Source organism: Saccopteryx bilineata, chromosome 1 (assembly GCF_036850765.1).
Source record: "Saccopteryx bilineata isolate mSacBil1 chromosome 1, mSacBil1_pri_phased_curated, whole genome shotgun sequence".
NCBI classification, from domain to species: domain Eukaryota; kingdom Metazoa; phylum Chordata; class Mammalia; order Chiroptera; family Emballonuridae; genus Saccopteryx; species Saccopteryx bilineata.
Window position 1 is genome coordinate 391,194,826 of NC_089490.1, and position 16,832 is coordinate 391,211,657.

General features: G+C 33.4%; 1 protein-coding gene across 1 annotated transcript; it reads left to right on the plus strand.

Annotated features, from left to right (window-relative positions):
• Positions 1–8,235: 8,235 nt before the first annotated feature.
• LOC136320770 (olfactory receptor 5L1-like) lies at positions 8,236–9,171 on the plus strand. Its single transcript, XM_066253922.1, has one exon. The coding sequence runs from the start codon at positions 8,236–8,238 to the stop codon at positions 9,169–9,171; it is 936 nt and encodes a 311-aa protein (XP_066110019.1).
• The last annotated feature ends 7,661 nt before the right edge of the window (positions 9,172–16,832 follow it).

Consider the following 16,832-nt stretch of genomic DNA (forward strand, 5'->3'; position numbering starts at 1 on the left):
CATGCTTTTTTCCTTACTTTCGATTACCTACCAATCAGCATAAATATATTATTAATTTATATGGCAGCCTGACCAAGCGCATATCTCAATTATTTTTATCAGGACTCTCTAAGCAGTCTTCATAGAATAGTTGAGTGGGTTTGTGTAAGTATTGAGAGGTAATTGATTTCCTTTGATTGGAATGTTTTAAATTAGCTATCAATATTAAAGATAATATAATCAATGAAATAGCTAATCTAGATTATTGTATCTATTAGGAAGGACTCATTTTGTTTTAATAGTAGTAATATTTATTAAAAGATGTCCTCAGAGACACAGGTATCTAATTTTTTAAAATTCTATAACATTATCTTTATCTTTTTAATTCTATCATCAATTTTGTGTGAATTATTTAAATTTCCTTCTTTTGTCCTGCATTTTTTTGCATTTGATTAAAATTCCAAATAGTTTGAAACTTATTGGGAGAAAATATTCTTGTTTTTTTTTGTGAAGTTAAAATGAAAACTGGATAACAGTTCATAATGGTTCATGAAATAATTTGTTATTGTTATATGATTTTGAACTTACAATGATAAATCCAAATAAAACTTTTTCAAATATGTACATATGTAATGATAATCAAAATGTTTTCTATATTTACAAATGAGTCACCATCCATTGTATATTATCTTTAAATTTATTTATTTATGATTTTAATTTGTGTTTACATAGATTTAAGTGTCCCACCGAATATATCTCCCCCCACCCCCTTATTCCCTTTCGGCCCCCCACTTAATTTTTTATCTTACCTGGCATGACTGTGGGAAATTAGCAAAAATATTATATTACTCTTGATTGCAATCAATTAACAATTTATTTTAAAATTAAGTATGTGTTTTTCTCTATCTTGGTGTAGGATGATCAAATATTTGTGAAGTTAGAGTTATAAACCTTAATTTTTATTCTGTGGAATTTAAGAAAACACTGTTGAGTATTCTGACCAATGTATTCAAATTAGTGAGTGATAAAATAAAGATAATGAATTGGGATTTCAACCACAAAGGCACTACACGTTTCAATAAATACCAATGTGACATTTTATATGATTTCATTATCTCATTTTAGATTTCAAATCATCTTTGGCACCTCTTAGAGCTGCTATGCAGAATATGATTTATATTAGTGTTATTTATTTTTTTATTCATGTGATAAAAAATACTTTCCAAGGATTTGGAGGAGAAGGAAAGAGAGAGAGAGAAAGAGAGAGAGAGAGAGAGAGAGAGAGAGAGAGGCATTGAATTGTTGTTCCACTTAGTTGTTATATTTAGTTGTGAACTCCTTGATTGCTTTTCATATGTGCCCTGACCACGTGGAAATGTGACCTCAGCACGCTGGGTAGGTTTCATCCACTGAGCTACCGGGTCAGGGCCTCGTGAGACTCTTACATAAATTATTTTTTTGAAATCCATATATTTGTTACAATTTTAAATTGACTTCTAACATAAGTCATTATAAATTTAACTTGAAAAAAAACCATGTTATTTTCAGTGTATACCTTCGCTCTTATGTCCATCATGATTAATTTGAAGATCATCAGATTATGCATTATTTCTTTTGTCCTTGAGTCATTTTTAATTCTAGTTACTCTGCACAAGTGTATTTGAATGATTTGTATTTCTTTTTCTTTATTGTTCTTGCTCTGACTAAGATTTCCAGTTCTATGTTGAATAGCAACAGCCAGAGTGGATCTTTGAGTTGTTTCTGATCTTATAGAAAATGCTTTCAGTTCTAATCACTGAGAATCATGTTAGCCATAAGCTTGTCATATATGGGATTTCTTATGTTGAGATATATTTCATACTTTATCACAGGTGCGGGACAGTGGTAGGAGGGGTCTGGCTGTGGAAACATTCAGAAATAATTTTTAAAACACCTGTCCATTTCAATATAGTTTGAATTATAACAGAGTATAAACTAGCATTTATTGTGCACTCTTTTTATCAGATTACTATATTTGTGGATGTATTGGTGGTAGACTACTTGATAGGCAGAGTATATTACAAAGTTTTATGATCCCTTTTCATCTATGTTCAGTTAAATAATTTAATAAATATAATTGTAACCCTTTTATTTGTTGTTAAAGACACATCTGGTAATATGTTTTTTAGAAATGGAATTCTCATACAGCCAGTGGAGAAATTTTCTTTCTCACATTTAGAGAAGTTTTGGAAAGTCTTTAATATTACACATTAAATGAAAACTTAGAAAAACCTATTATAAATAAGTCGTAGTTGAATTTTTTTAAAACCAATGTTAAACATACATTTGGCCAAAGTGTACGAGATAACAAACTAGTAGGGGATTAGCTTCCAATTTTACAACAGAAAAAGTTAGATATTCTGCCAGCGTAAAACTTTTCTGGAGTCCACCATGTAGCTAAGGTCATAGGGTAATCAATTAACACAAACATAGAGTTCCCGGGAACAGAATGATATTGCTAGGGGGAGGGAAAGAATCTAGAGAGAGGTCCATATGAAAAGGTATTCCCTTTTCATATGGATTAGATTGATTAGGCTCAGGTGGATTAGATACTGAGAATCTCTGGCAAACCAACTCCCACAATAAAATAAGATGACAATGATGAATTTGAAGTTTGTGGAACGCAGAAGCAATCATATTATCAACAGAACTGAAGCCTAGCTTAAAGTTCTATTCTTAATGCTAAGCAAAAGATATAAATCATTTTTTAGGCAAATTGCCATTTATGTGAGCATTTTGTTGACCTTCAGATGATATGCATTTTCGAAAATGTAAATGTAGCACTAATAAGCAGGAGAAAATGACTGATTACAGAGAGACAAAGACATTAACAGACTCAGATTTGGTTAATGACTTAGATGTTAGAGATATCAGGAGGGTATCTAAAATAACTCTACTTCTGTGAGTACTGGTAGAAAAGGGATGAACATGTATGAATAGTGGGGAACTTCAACAAAGTTATAGAAACTAATATTAAAAAATAAATATTCTAGAAATAGTATTGAAAAAACAGATAAAGCACATTTTAATGTGCACAACAATAGTCTCAACATACTCAAGGAAAGTATTTTGAATGCACGGATACAACAATGAAAAATACTCAGAATAACATGCAGAGAAAAAAGTGAAGAAACACAGGAAAATATTTTATCTGCATAACAACCTTGAATAGTCTGTATAACTATTATATATTTGAAAACTCAGAAGTAAAATAGAATGAGTTTAAGGCCGAGGAAATATTTGTAGAGATAATGGTTAAGAATTTTCTAAAATAGGCCCTCACTGGTGACTCAGTGGATAGAGCATTGACCTGGCATATGGATGTCCCTGGTCTAATACCCTGTCAGGGCCCTCAGGAGAAGCAACCATCTGCTTCTTTCTCTCCCTCTCCCCCTTCTCTCTCTCTTTCCTTCCTGCAGCCACTGGCTTGATTGGTTTGAACATGACCTTGGCCATTGAGGATAGCTTGGTTGGTATGGGAGTGTCAACCTCAGGCACTAAAAATAGCTCTGTACCCAGGCAGTGACCCTAGATAGGGTTGCTGGGTGAATCTCGGTCAGGATGCATGTGGGAGTCAGCCTTACTATCTCCCCTCTTATCACCTAAAAAAAAAGACTATCTAAAATAACAAAAGACACTGCAGGACCAAAATTACAGATAACTCAAACAGAATGAATACACACACATACCAAAGAAGGAAAGAAAGTAAAGCAGTAAATATTGAATGCAAAAAGCATTACATATTGAGAAATTATTTATAACTACTGCAATCTTAACACTGAGTAATTTCCTTGTGGAGTGCTATCAGTTGCATTGTAGGATATTAAGCATCATCCATGGCCTCTACACTCTAGATGCCAGTAGCACTCCTTCTTGTTATGACAATCAAAAATAATCCACAAATCAACTGCCAAATGTCTTTTATAATATGTGTGTGTGTGGGGGGGTGGAGGAGTGGGAACCATACTATTTCCACTTTTGAACAATCAATCTAAAGAAAATTAAACATTAGAATGGATTGCTTGCCTGCAGCTGAAATTTAGAAACAAGGAGATTGATAAATGAAAGTATTAAAGAGGAAAAACAATAACATAACTGTCACCACAGAATGGTATACAATAAAATATCTTTCTTGATTGTAAAAACCTGCCAAGGCAATACACCAGGGAAAATAATCCTTTCAATGAACTGAAAGAAATAATTAGATATTCACATATGAAAATGTTGAATTTCAACCATTGCCTCATATCATACACAGATATTAACTCAAAGTGGATTACAGACCTAAACTTTAAGAGCAAAAGTACAAGTGATATGTTTGATGAAGGATTTATATCAATTGTATATATGGAACACTTACAACTAGAGTATGGAAAGCCAAGAAAAAATTTTAAAATAGGCAAAATATTTGAGTAAACTTTTCACCAAAGATAATGTATTCTAAAAGGAATGTGTGTCATATGGAAAGAGGCAGGCAGCCATACCATAAGTTTAAGATGCCTTAACTGAAGAATTAAAGAATTAAAGATGGCCTTAAGAGCAACAATATTTATGCTTCCCAATTTTTTTCTGGCTCACAGGTTTCTATAATGGGGGTAATTCAATAATTATGGCTTGATGAGAGATTTTATTTTGTTAATTGTCCAAGGCAATATGGAAATGAAAAACCATATAGTAGTTGAGAGTATAAAAAACTATTCACTCAAAACACTGTACACTCAGTGATACACTTGGGCTAGCAGAACACTGTAGCCTACATTGACATTGGATAGTCAGAAGATGAGCACACCTAGAACAGGTCATTGAAGGGGTCCCATTGAATGACTTTGGCATTGGGCATGCAGGGAAATGCAGCCTCAGCATTGGCTCTGAGTCTGTTCTTTTCCCCGTGCAGTCATAAGGATGGGAAAAGCCACAGAGCAGCATGGATCCCTTTTCCTGTGATTTATCATAACTTTATCCAAGTTACAACTCAGTGCTTGTGCCTCTCTCATCTCCTTTGTAAGACAGATCTAGAGACAGGATTGTTTTCCTGATGGGTTATTATGACGATTAAATGAGTTAATGCTGTATAATATTTAGAATAGGTTCTAACACATCATAAGTGCCCAATAAATGTGAACTATTATATAGTTTCCTTACCAGTAGCTTCGTTATTTTTATGGTATTTAAAGAATTCTGTTGTGGCTTTAGTCACTGTGTCCTATAGAAATTCAGGAGATTTTTTAATATCATAGGAAAAGGAGAATTTCTAAGCAATATTCATGCTATTATGGCAAGGATAAGCTGTGATCCACAAATATGACACCGCGGTGTAATATCATAATGCACAATAAAATCTAAAAGGAGCTGTATATGGCTGTAAACAGTTCTTTTCCCAAATTGGGATAATTTAAAAAATAAATTTCCTGATGGTATCCCACAGAGACTACTTATTATTGGTGTTAGATCACATGTAGTCTTAGTTTAATTTCTATATATTTTGTTATACCTTAGAGATTAATAATTTATTTGGAACTTAGGGGACCCCATTTCCCGGGAGCTTAAATTATACTATAAGTCTCTGTGTACTCTATACTTGTTTTAACATTTTCAGCACCAGGAAGGAAATGTCTTCCACTCAGGTTTGTGAGCTAAAACTAGGTTCTGGTTACTTGAAAATGCAAGTGGATATTTTCCCACAGCAAACAATTATTTAAAGACTTAGCTAAATCATTTGTCTTTTAATTGGAGAATGATTTAATAGACCATATTCCTATACACTTGCTGTTTGAAAAGGTTTTGTCTTTTAGCCTTCAGGCACAGTTAATTGTGAAATTAGAATAATTTCCTCTGCAACATCAAATGTTGATGTGTATGAGAAAATACAGAATAAACAAATGGTGGTTTTTCTCTCTCTCTCATCTCTTTCCATTTTATTTCACACCAGTTTTTGTCATGGAATCTAAAATTTATGACCATGGTGTCACTCCCTATTAGTCACCCTAATTTTTTTATGTTAATAGAGTATTTTATTATTTTTAAATTAAATTTATTGGGTAACATCAGTTAATAAGATTATATTGGTTTCAAGTGTACAATTCTATGAAACATCATCTTGCATTCTGTTCTCTCTCCCGAAAGTCAAATCTTCTAACATTATCACATATCTGACCCCTTTTAGCCTTTGCTACTCCCCACCTCTCTTCCTTCTGGTAACCTCCATACTGCTGTCACCCTAACTCTGAGGGTGGAATTTATGTGTCTGAATGATGGCCTGGAGAGAGATAATCAGGACTTGGGGACTCTCTAAATGAATTTGAGGAGTGAGGTCTTAAGGATTTGTTTTGGGTTTATCATGAACGAGTTTTTTATTATTAGCCTCGACTATAGGAATGAATTTTTCCAAGGTGATTTTCCTGAATTATCTCTGAAATGGGCAAATTATTAAGGATTTGGGGGTATTTTTTGATCAAGTAATGAGAAAACCATGATTTCAGGAAGGTGATTTGCTTCCACTTTAAAGTGATCTCAAGACATGGAGAAAATGCCAGGTTATGTTTTCAGTCGGAATCTCTTCCCTCAGTTTTTATGCATACGTGCATACAAAGTCATCGGTGTGCTCTGCCTGTTGTCTAGGAGAGAGGCAGAGAATAAAATTCTTTAATTACTATGCCTTTCTTTAAGGAAAGATCTAACTGGTAGATCCAATTTATATAGAATATACAATGTAACCACTTCCACAATCAGGTACTTCAGTGAGCCTGGTAAAGTTTTCACTTGCCCCCTTTTTAATATGAGTAAAGGATTAATCCTTCATTATAGCCAAATGACAGTGATAACATAAAATATATATAATATATATTCATACCTCCATATGTGCATAACTTCCATCCACATGTATACACAAAGCGATTTTATTATATATCTTTCACAAAAAAATTAACCATCTTCAAATCATAATTTCAAATAGTGTGACAATTTCTACCCAGATATGATGCACCATAGTTTAACAGTTGCTATCTTTTTGACAATTAAACTGACCCATTGTTAGTATTATGAACAATGCTGCAATGTAGCTTTGAATATAGTTTTTCACAATTTTGTCAATGTAATTAAATATCTCATTAAAATACCTCATTACATTATAAGATAGCTTTTGTTGTTTTCAGGGTTAAGTCTAATAGTATATGTGGTCTATTTACTTTCCATAAAAATTTATAGAAAAGTCTCATCTTCCTATGTCTTTATTAGCATAAGTCATTGCTATTATAATTGATCAAACCACTTTGTAAATGTGACATGAAAATTGTCATTTTAAGTATATATTTTAATTCTCTTTTTTCATAATTCCAAATTTAAAGGGTTTTCATGAGACAAATTCTCAAAAATTTGTCACACACCTTAAAAATGGAATTATGAAAACTTTTGTATGTATCAAATTTATGTTCCTAATAGATACCACTAAAAAAGTCTATATTTTATAGAATCACAGTAGGTGTTATCATGATAGAGTATACTTTTTTCAGAGAATAGAAGTCAATTTTTCAGTGGATTTGAGTGTATCATTGAATTTGTTTTATTTTTAATTTATTTTTAATTTTTTTATAGGGACAGAGAGAGAGTTAGATAGAGGGATAGATAGGGACAGACAGACAGGAACGGAGAGAGATGAGAAGCATCAATCATCAGTTTTTCATTGTGACACCGTAGTTGTTCATTGATTGCTTTCTCATATGTGCCATGACCACAGGCTTTCAGCAGACTGAGTAACCCCTTGCTCGAGCCAGCGACCTTGGGTCCATGCTAGTGAGCTTTTTGCTCAAACCGGATGAGCCCACGCTCAAGTTGGCAACTCCGGGGTCTCGAACCTGGGTCCTTCCACATCCCAGTCTGACGCTCTATCCACTGTGCCACCGCCTGGTCAGGCTGAATCTGTTTTAAAAACCATCAAACCACTGAATTTTAGTTGATCATCTTAATCTACTGTAACAAAGTTGGGATCATTTAACGTTTCCAGAGATGTTTACGTGAATTTTGATCAGTGGGACCAACTGAGACAACTGATAGTTTGAATTATTTTACAACTTTTTTCTTTCTTATCTCCTGAATACACTTTTTGATAGATATCAATGTTAAATTTTCTGAAATTATTTACTGGTTGTTTTCCTCCATTTTCTATTTCTAGAAGAAACAGAGAGGTTATTATTTGGTTTCCTACCCGGACATTTGGTGGCAATGGGGGAGGAGAATTGCACTGCTGTGACCGAGTTTATTCTGCTTGGACTAACAGATGCCCCTGAGCTGAGAGTCTTTCTTTTCATGGTTTTCCTGCTGATCTATGGAGTCACAGTTTGGGGAAACTTGGGCATGATTGCGCTGATTCACGTCAGCTCCCGACTTCACACTCCCATGTACTTTTTCCTCAGCCACCTGTCCTTTATAGATTATTGTTACTCCACAATCATTGTACCAAAGATGCTAGCTAATATTTTAAATGCAGACAAAGCCATCTCCTTTGTGGGATGCATGGTGCAGTTTTATTTATTTTGTGCCTATGCAATCACCGAGGTCTTCCTGTTGGCTGTGATGGCCTATGACCGCTTTGTGGCCATTTGTAACCCTCTGCTGTACATGGTGTCAATGTCCCAGAATCTCTGTGTGGAGCTGGTGTCTTGTTGTTACCTTGGCGGAACTGTGTGTTCTCTGATCCACTTGTGTTTAGCTCTTGAGATCCCAGCCTATAGATCCAATGTGATTGATCACTTCTTTTGTGACTTGCCCCCTCTCTTATCTCTTGCTTGCTCTGATGTCTCAATGAATGAACTGTTGCTATACATTGTCACCTTCTTCAATGAGATCACCACCATCATGATCATTGTCACCTCCTACTTGTTTATTCTCATCACCATCCTCAGGATGCGCTCTGCAGAGGGAAGGCGCAAAGCCTTCTCCACCTGTGCCTCCCACTTCACCGCCATTGTTGTCTTCCATGGGACAATCCTGTTCACTTACTGCCGGCCCAGTTCTGGCAACAGTACAAATACTGACAAGGTGGCCACAGTGTTCTACACTGTAGTGATTCCCATGCTGAACCCCCTGATCTACAGTCTCAGGAACAAAGATGTGAAAGAAGCTCTCAGAAAAGTGGTGCGCTCCAAAATATCTTCCTAGAAAATATTTCAAAATGGAGGCTGGTGGAGGAATGAATCACTGGACTGCAGTGTTATAGAGTGGAGAGAGCAGTCAGGGGTAGGTCTTTAGGGATGAGTCGTTTTGATTCATGCCTTTATTGTTACTTTCAACTACCTACCAATCAGCATAAATATATTATTAATTTATATGGCAGCCTGACCAAGAGCATATCTCAATTCTTTTCATAAGTACTATCTAAATAGACTTCATAAAATAAATGAGTGGGTTTGTGTAGGTATTGAGAGCTTACTGCTTTCCTTTGGTTGGAATGTACTTTTAAATTAACTGTCAATTTTTATGCTAATCTAAACAAAGAAATAAAAAATCTAGATTATTGTGTCTATTAGGGAAGATTTGTTTACTTTTAATAGTAGTAATATTTATTACAAGTTGTCCTAATAGACACAGGTATCTAATTCTAAAAATTCTGTAACATCATATTTATCTTTTTTATTCTTATCATCAAATTTGCTGGAATTACTTAAATTTCCTTCTTTTGTCCTATATCATTGTATTTGGTTAAAATTCTGAATTGTTCAGATACTTATTGGGAGGAAAAATCCAGCTGTTTTTGTGTGGGAAAAATTAAAACTGGACAACAGTCTTATAGTGGTTGATGAAATAATTTGGGGTTATTATATGCTTTAAATTTATAATGATACATCCAAATAAAACTTTTTCAAATATGCACATGTGTAATATAACCAAAACGTTTTATATATTTATAAATAATCCACCTTCCTTTGTATATTGTTATTAACTTAATTTTTTAACTGATATTTAAAGTAATGATCTACTCTTGCCGGGTAGTTCAGTTGGTTAGAGTGTTGTCTGAATATACCAGGTTGCAGGTTTGACCCCCAGTCAGGGCATATCAAAGAATCAACAAATGAGTGCACAAATAAGTGGAACAACAAATTTATGTTTCTTTTTCTCTCTTTCTCCCTCTTTCTCTCTGTCTAAATAATAAGTAAAAAATTAAAAAAGAAATTAGTAAAGTATGATTTAAATAAGTGTACAGTCCATTCTTTGTGTCACAATATATGAACACGTCTTTAGACAGAAATTAGTTCTAAGTATAGAAGTTATTTCAGATGCTTTCCCCTTTGTAACTATAGAAGTAAATGGACATTATTTCATCTTCCTAGATTTTCTCTTGCAGAGCTCATAAATTCAGTGAGAATGTCTTACATGAAGATTTGATTACATGTGCCACCTAAATCGCTCAACTTCATAACAGAAGACATGAAACTGATATCCAAGAAGCTCAGAGAGCACAAAGCAGAGAGAAAGAAAGTAAAAAAAAAAAAAGATTGAATGCAAGAACCATTATACATTTGACCCTTGACAATGTGGGATTGGAGTACCAATACACATACAGTAAAAAATTTGCATATAACTTTTGACTCCCACCAAATTTTAATACCTTCAGTTCCCTCTGGTTCCAGCACCATTGTGGATACCAACACTTGCAGATACTCATCTCCTCTATAAAAAATGGCATAGATCAATTCTTATAGTTGGTCTTCTGTCTCCATAGACTCTAGGACAGGTATTTATTGGGAAAAAAATCTGTATAAGCACAACCACACTGTTCAAACCCATGCTGTTCAAGGTCAACTGAGTAATGAGCAGGGCTGTTCAACCTAAGCATTGTTGACATTTTGTATTGATAACTTCTGCTGTGAAGTACTATCCTGTGCATTGTAGGCTGCTTAGCAGTACCCATAGCCTCTACACATTAGATGCCAGCATTGCTGTCTTGTAGTTGTGCCAATCAAAAATATTTCATCATTGTCAAGTGTCTGCTGTGTGTTTGGTTTTGGGAGGTGGCTGTCGGGATTAGTTTCAAAACCAACATTGATCTAAAGGGAAAATGGTAAGCGCATGTCTGGTAAAGGAATTGTATCTAAAATATACACAGAACTTTAATATTTAAATACACTTCTAAAGAAACCAAAGGTAAATAAAATAAAATAAAATAAAATAAAAATTCATACATGACCAGGTAGCTCAGCGGATAAAGCATTGTCCCCATCTGTGAGGTCCTGGGTTCGATCCCCAGTCAGGACATGTGTGTAAAGCAATGAGTACAGAACCAAATAGTACAACTCAGTGGAACAGTGAGTTGATGCTTCTCTCTCTCTCTCTCTCTCTCTCTCCCTCTTTCCTCCTCCTCCTCTCTCTCTCCTTCTCTCCCTGAATTCAATAGAAAAATTAAAAAAAGAGCAAGACAAATTATCAAATATTTTGAATTGAATGTAAATACACAATCTATAACATTTTAAAAGATGCATTTTATGACCATAGACTGAATCTTTTAAAATGTGTATAATTTTGTTAGCCAGTGTCATCCCAATAAATTCAATAATAAGAAAAAAGAGATATATTTTAAAAGAAGGAAATTTAGAGATTTAAAAGAAAATTTTCAAACTAGAACCTTAGATTTCATAATGAGAGACTAGAAAAAAATGAACTAAAAAAAAGCAAACAAATGAACAACAACAAGATAAATAAAATGAAAGCTATAATAAAGGCTAGAGTATAACCCAATAATACAAAGATAAAAAATAATATAAAAATCAATAAATTTAAAATTTGAAAAGATCAATAAAATGGACAACAATTTATGAGGACTTACAGAGAGACAATGAAATGACATACTAATTAACATGATCCGAGGGAAGACTGACTTTCCAGATATTAAATATTATGAACAATATATGCCAACAAATTAGTCAACTTAGATAATAAAAAAAAGACAGTTTCCAAAAATTGACAGTAAAAAAATTAAAAATCTGTATAAACGTATAATAAGAAAATAAATTGGATTTATAATTAAAATATTCTTCCATCCTATCAAGACACAGATAGCTTCACTGGTTATTTTAACTAAATATCTATGTAAGAAATAATAGCAATTGTTGATTAACTCAGGTCCAAAATGGTGGAGATCACTTTCCAATTCATGTTACTTAGCAAATGTTACCCTGATACCAAAGTCAAAAAAGTAATACAAGGAAAGACAACATGACATCACATCCCTCACAATTGTAGATTAAAAAAATTCTCAACAAAAATATTAGAAAATAAATCTAATAATACACGCTAAATATTTTAGAAGAATAGTGACTACACACACATACACAAACCACTAGAACTAATAATTGAGTTCATCACAGACATGATATACAATCAAAACAGAAAAACAATTTTATTTTTATATAGTCACAAGATAATACCTGAATGTGAAATTAAGAAAACAATTTTATTAATAATGACATGAAAGAATACTTAGAAATAATTTTAACAAAAGAATAGTACTTAATACCAAAATTGTAACACATGGTGTTTGACCTGGTGTAAGGTAGACATATACATCAATGTAATAACATTGATAATTACAAAATAAACAGATTAGTGGTTGGTTGATTTTTGACAGAGCTACCAGGGCTATTTAATGGGAAAGGACCCCCCTTTCAATAAATGATAAAGAGTAACTGACTATTCATATGTAAAAGGTTGAACTGAAATTTATACTTCACAGCAAATACAAACATGAACTCAAAATGGACCATGGATATAAATTTAAGAGCCAAAGTCACAAGATATATCTCTGGTGAAAGGTTTATAACCATAATATACAAAGAGCACGTACAACTAGAGGACAGGAAGTCAAACATGCAAAATATTTGCATGGACATTTCACCAAAGAAGAATGAGTTTTAAGGTGCTTCTACTGCAAGAAAAACAAATATTAAAAATTGAAGACAGCCTTCAAAACAACAGTAGTCCAAGTTATTTCTGCTTTGACACATGCTTTTATATTCATGAAATTAATACATAAAATATGGGCTGGTGAGGGTTTCTTTTTAGTTGTGAAGGATGTTTGATTTTCAGTCCATTCAAGTTATAATGCAGTGCTTGTGCCTCTACCGTTTCCTTTGTAAGACAGACCTAGAGATAGCATTTTTTTCTCTTGGTGGTTATCATGATGATTAAATAATTTAATATTATCTAATATTTAGAATAGGGTCTAACACATAACAAGGGCCTAAGAAGTACGGACTATTAACAGCTATTTGACCAGCAGGTTACCTCCTTCCCAGTATTTGAAAGGATTCTGATGAAGCTTTAGTCACTGTTCCTTGCTGGAGTTGAGGAGATTTTGTAATATTATAAGAAAGAAAGAATTGATAAAAATATTCATGTTATTTTATTATGGAAATGTGATCTGTGACCCATATATATAACAGTAGGATGGAATGCCATATAGCACCATGAAATGTGGAGGGAGAGATGTTTGGTTTTGAACAATTGTTTTTCAAATTAAGGCATTTAAAAAAATTCTATATGATATTCCATAGAGATTAATTATATGTTTTATACCTCACATAGTATTAGTTCAGTTCTAATTTATTTTTATAGCATTAAAGATTAATAATTGGTTTGCAACTTAGGGGACCGGTTCCCCAGGGGATAAAATTAGAGTATAAGTCTCTAACTGTGCACCATATTCATCCTACCTATTCAGCACCACAGAGGAACTGCCTGTCACTCAGGTTTGTGAGCTACAACTAGGCTCTGGTTACTTGGAAATGGAAATGACTATATTTATACAGAAAACAATCATTCAAAGATACATTTAACTCATATATCTTCTTTTCTTTTAAATTTTTATTGGTTGATTGATTGTTTTAGAGAAAAAGAAGGGGGTGAAGAAACATCAATTTGTTGTTCTGTTTTTTGTTTTTTTTATAAATAAATTTTTATTTTAATGGGATAAAATCAATAAATCACGGTACATATATTCAAAGAAAACATTTCCAGGTTATCTTGTCATTTAGTTCTGTTGCATACCCATCACCCAAAGAGAGATCGTCCTCTGTCACCCTCTATCCAGTTTTCTTTGTACTCCTCTCCCTCCTCCCCTCCCCCACCCCTGTAACCTCCCCACTCCTGTCCATGTCTCTTAGTCTCATTTTTATGTCACACCAATGTATGGAATCCTGCAGTTCTTGCTTTTTTTCTGATTCACTTATTTCACTCCACATAATGTTATCAAGATTCCACCATTCTGCTGTAAGTGATCCGATGTCATCATTTCTTCTAGCTGAATAGTTTATGCACTCATTGGTTTATTCTTGTATGTACCCTGACTAAGGATAAAAATCTACAATGTTGGGGTAAAAACCAAAACAAAAAACAAAAAACCTGCAACTTTGTTATATCAGGACATGATCTTAACCAAGTGAGTGCCAGGTCATTCATGTGTCTTTTAAGTAGAGAACGATTTAATAAACCATATTCCCGTGCACTTACTGTTTCAAATGTTTTTTTGTCTTTCAGTGTTGAGATACAGTTGATGGTGAAATTGGAATAATTTCCTGTGGAACACCAGATGTTGATGTGTATAAAAGAATGGTAAACAAATGGTAGTTTCTCTCTTTCTCTCTCTCTCTCTCTCTCTCTCTCTCTCTCTCTCTCTCTCTCTCTCCTTTTCTTTCTACTTTTCTCCACACCAATTTTTGTCATGGCATCTAGCTCCCTAACTGTCACCCAAATTCTGAGAGTTAAATTTATGAGCCCACTAGTTGGTCATGGGGAATCAGGACACGTCGACTTTCTCTGCTGAGTAAATAAGATGAATTATTTTAGGTTTGTTTTGGGTTTATTATAAAATTGTCTCTTACTATCAGCCTAGAACATTAACAAGAGGTGTTTCCAAATTGATTTTCCTGTTTTACCTCTGAAGTGGGCAAATAAGTCAGTTTTTTTGAGTCAAGTAATGAGAAAACCATGACTTTAGCAAGATGATTTGTTTTGAATTCTTTAAAATTAGTTCAAGACAGGGAGAAAATACCGGGTTATGTTTTCAGTCCAGAATCTTTTTACCCAATTTTCATTAGATAATGTTTATGACATCATGGGTATACTCCTCTAAGAAGGAGGGCAGAGAATAAATTTCTCACATTCCTTATGTCTTTTTTTTTATATCCCTGCCCCCACAAATGCACAGCTTCCCTCATTATCAGCTTCCCCTACAAGAGCGGTACCTTTATTAGAATTGATGAACCTGCATTGACACATTATTATCACCAGAGATCCATAGTCTACCTCAGGGCTCACTCTTGCTGTTGTACATTTTATGTCTTTGGACAAATGTTTGATGAGCTATATCTACCAATATATTTCCAAATAGAGCAGTTTCAGTGCCCTATAAATTCTATATGCTCCACCTGTTTATGCCTCTCTCCCCACCAACCCATGAAGCAATTGATCTTTTTACTGTTTCCAGAGTTTTGCCTTTTCCTGAAGATTATATAGTTGGATTTTACAGTACCTAGCCATTCAAAACTTGCTTCTTTCACTTAGAAATGTGCACTAAAGTTTCTCGTATGTCTTTTCATGACTTGAGAGCTTCTTTCTTTCAGTGCTGAATTTCATTGTCTGGATGGACCACAGTTTATTGCATATAAATTTTCTTTAAGGATGGTCTTAATGGTAAATAGGACTTAGAGTATATATAATGTAATTACTTACCCCAATGAACTACAAGAATTTTAACTTACCTTTTTCTCTATGTGAGTAAAGGATTTATCTTTTAGTGTTGTAGCCAAATCAAAGTGATAACATTTGGTGAGTCTACCATATACATTCATAACTCAACCTATACCGTTTATTTAAATCTTCATATCTACTAAAATGTATTAGATATTTAAAAGTATAACTATATCCACAAAATTATTTCAAATAACATAACTTTCTGCCTTGGATATGATATACCATAGTTTAACAATTGCTCTATTTTTTCACATTGTGAATATTATAAACAATGCTGTGATGTTACATTGGATACAGTTTTTCATAATTTGTGAATGTAATGCAACATTTCTATAATAACTTACTAGGAATAAAATCTCATAATTTCATAAATATATCAGATAGCTTTTATTGTTGTCAGAAGTAAGGATATATGTTGTCTAATTGCTTTCTAGAAAAATTTATACAAGAGATATCTTTCTGAGTCATTATTGATATTGATCACTACTATTGTAATAAATTAAGACACTGTCAATATGACTAGTAGAAATGATGATGGATTTTAGTATATATTTTAAATCTCTTTTTTTTATTCTGCATCATTCCAAATTTAAAGAATACTCATGAGCTACTAATCTCAGAGAGATCTGTCACACTTCCCAGTGAGGAAACTGTACAGGACCTCGCCAGCTGAAATTTCTAAAATGACCTAAAAAATTAGTGTATGCAGGATCACAATAGCTGTTGTCTAACTTGAACAGAATTTTTTACATTTTTCTGGGACAGGAGTTTATCTCATGTGGCTTGAAAGTATATAAATGGATTTATTTCAAAGTCCATCAGAGCACATATGTAAATTCACCATGTCAATTTATTTTGGTAGATAACAGTGGGAGATCATACAGGTTTCTGCTGAAAATTCAGTCAGTGGAATCCACTGACACACTGAACATTTAGAATTGTTTGCCAATTGTATTGCAAATACACAGTGACATCAGTGTGAAAGCTTTTCTTAATATAAATATTTTTTCTTATTCCAATTTCAGAAGACACACAAAATGTATCATTTTATTTTCCTAACTTGACATGTGGTGGCA

Coding starts and splice junctions, on each gene's coding strand:
- LOC136320770 (XM_066253922.1), top strand. CDS start 8,236: ATGGGGGAGGAGAATTGCACTGCTGTGACCGAGTTTATTCTGCTTGGA.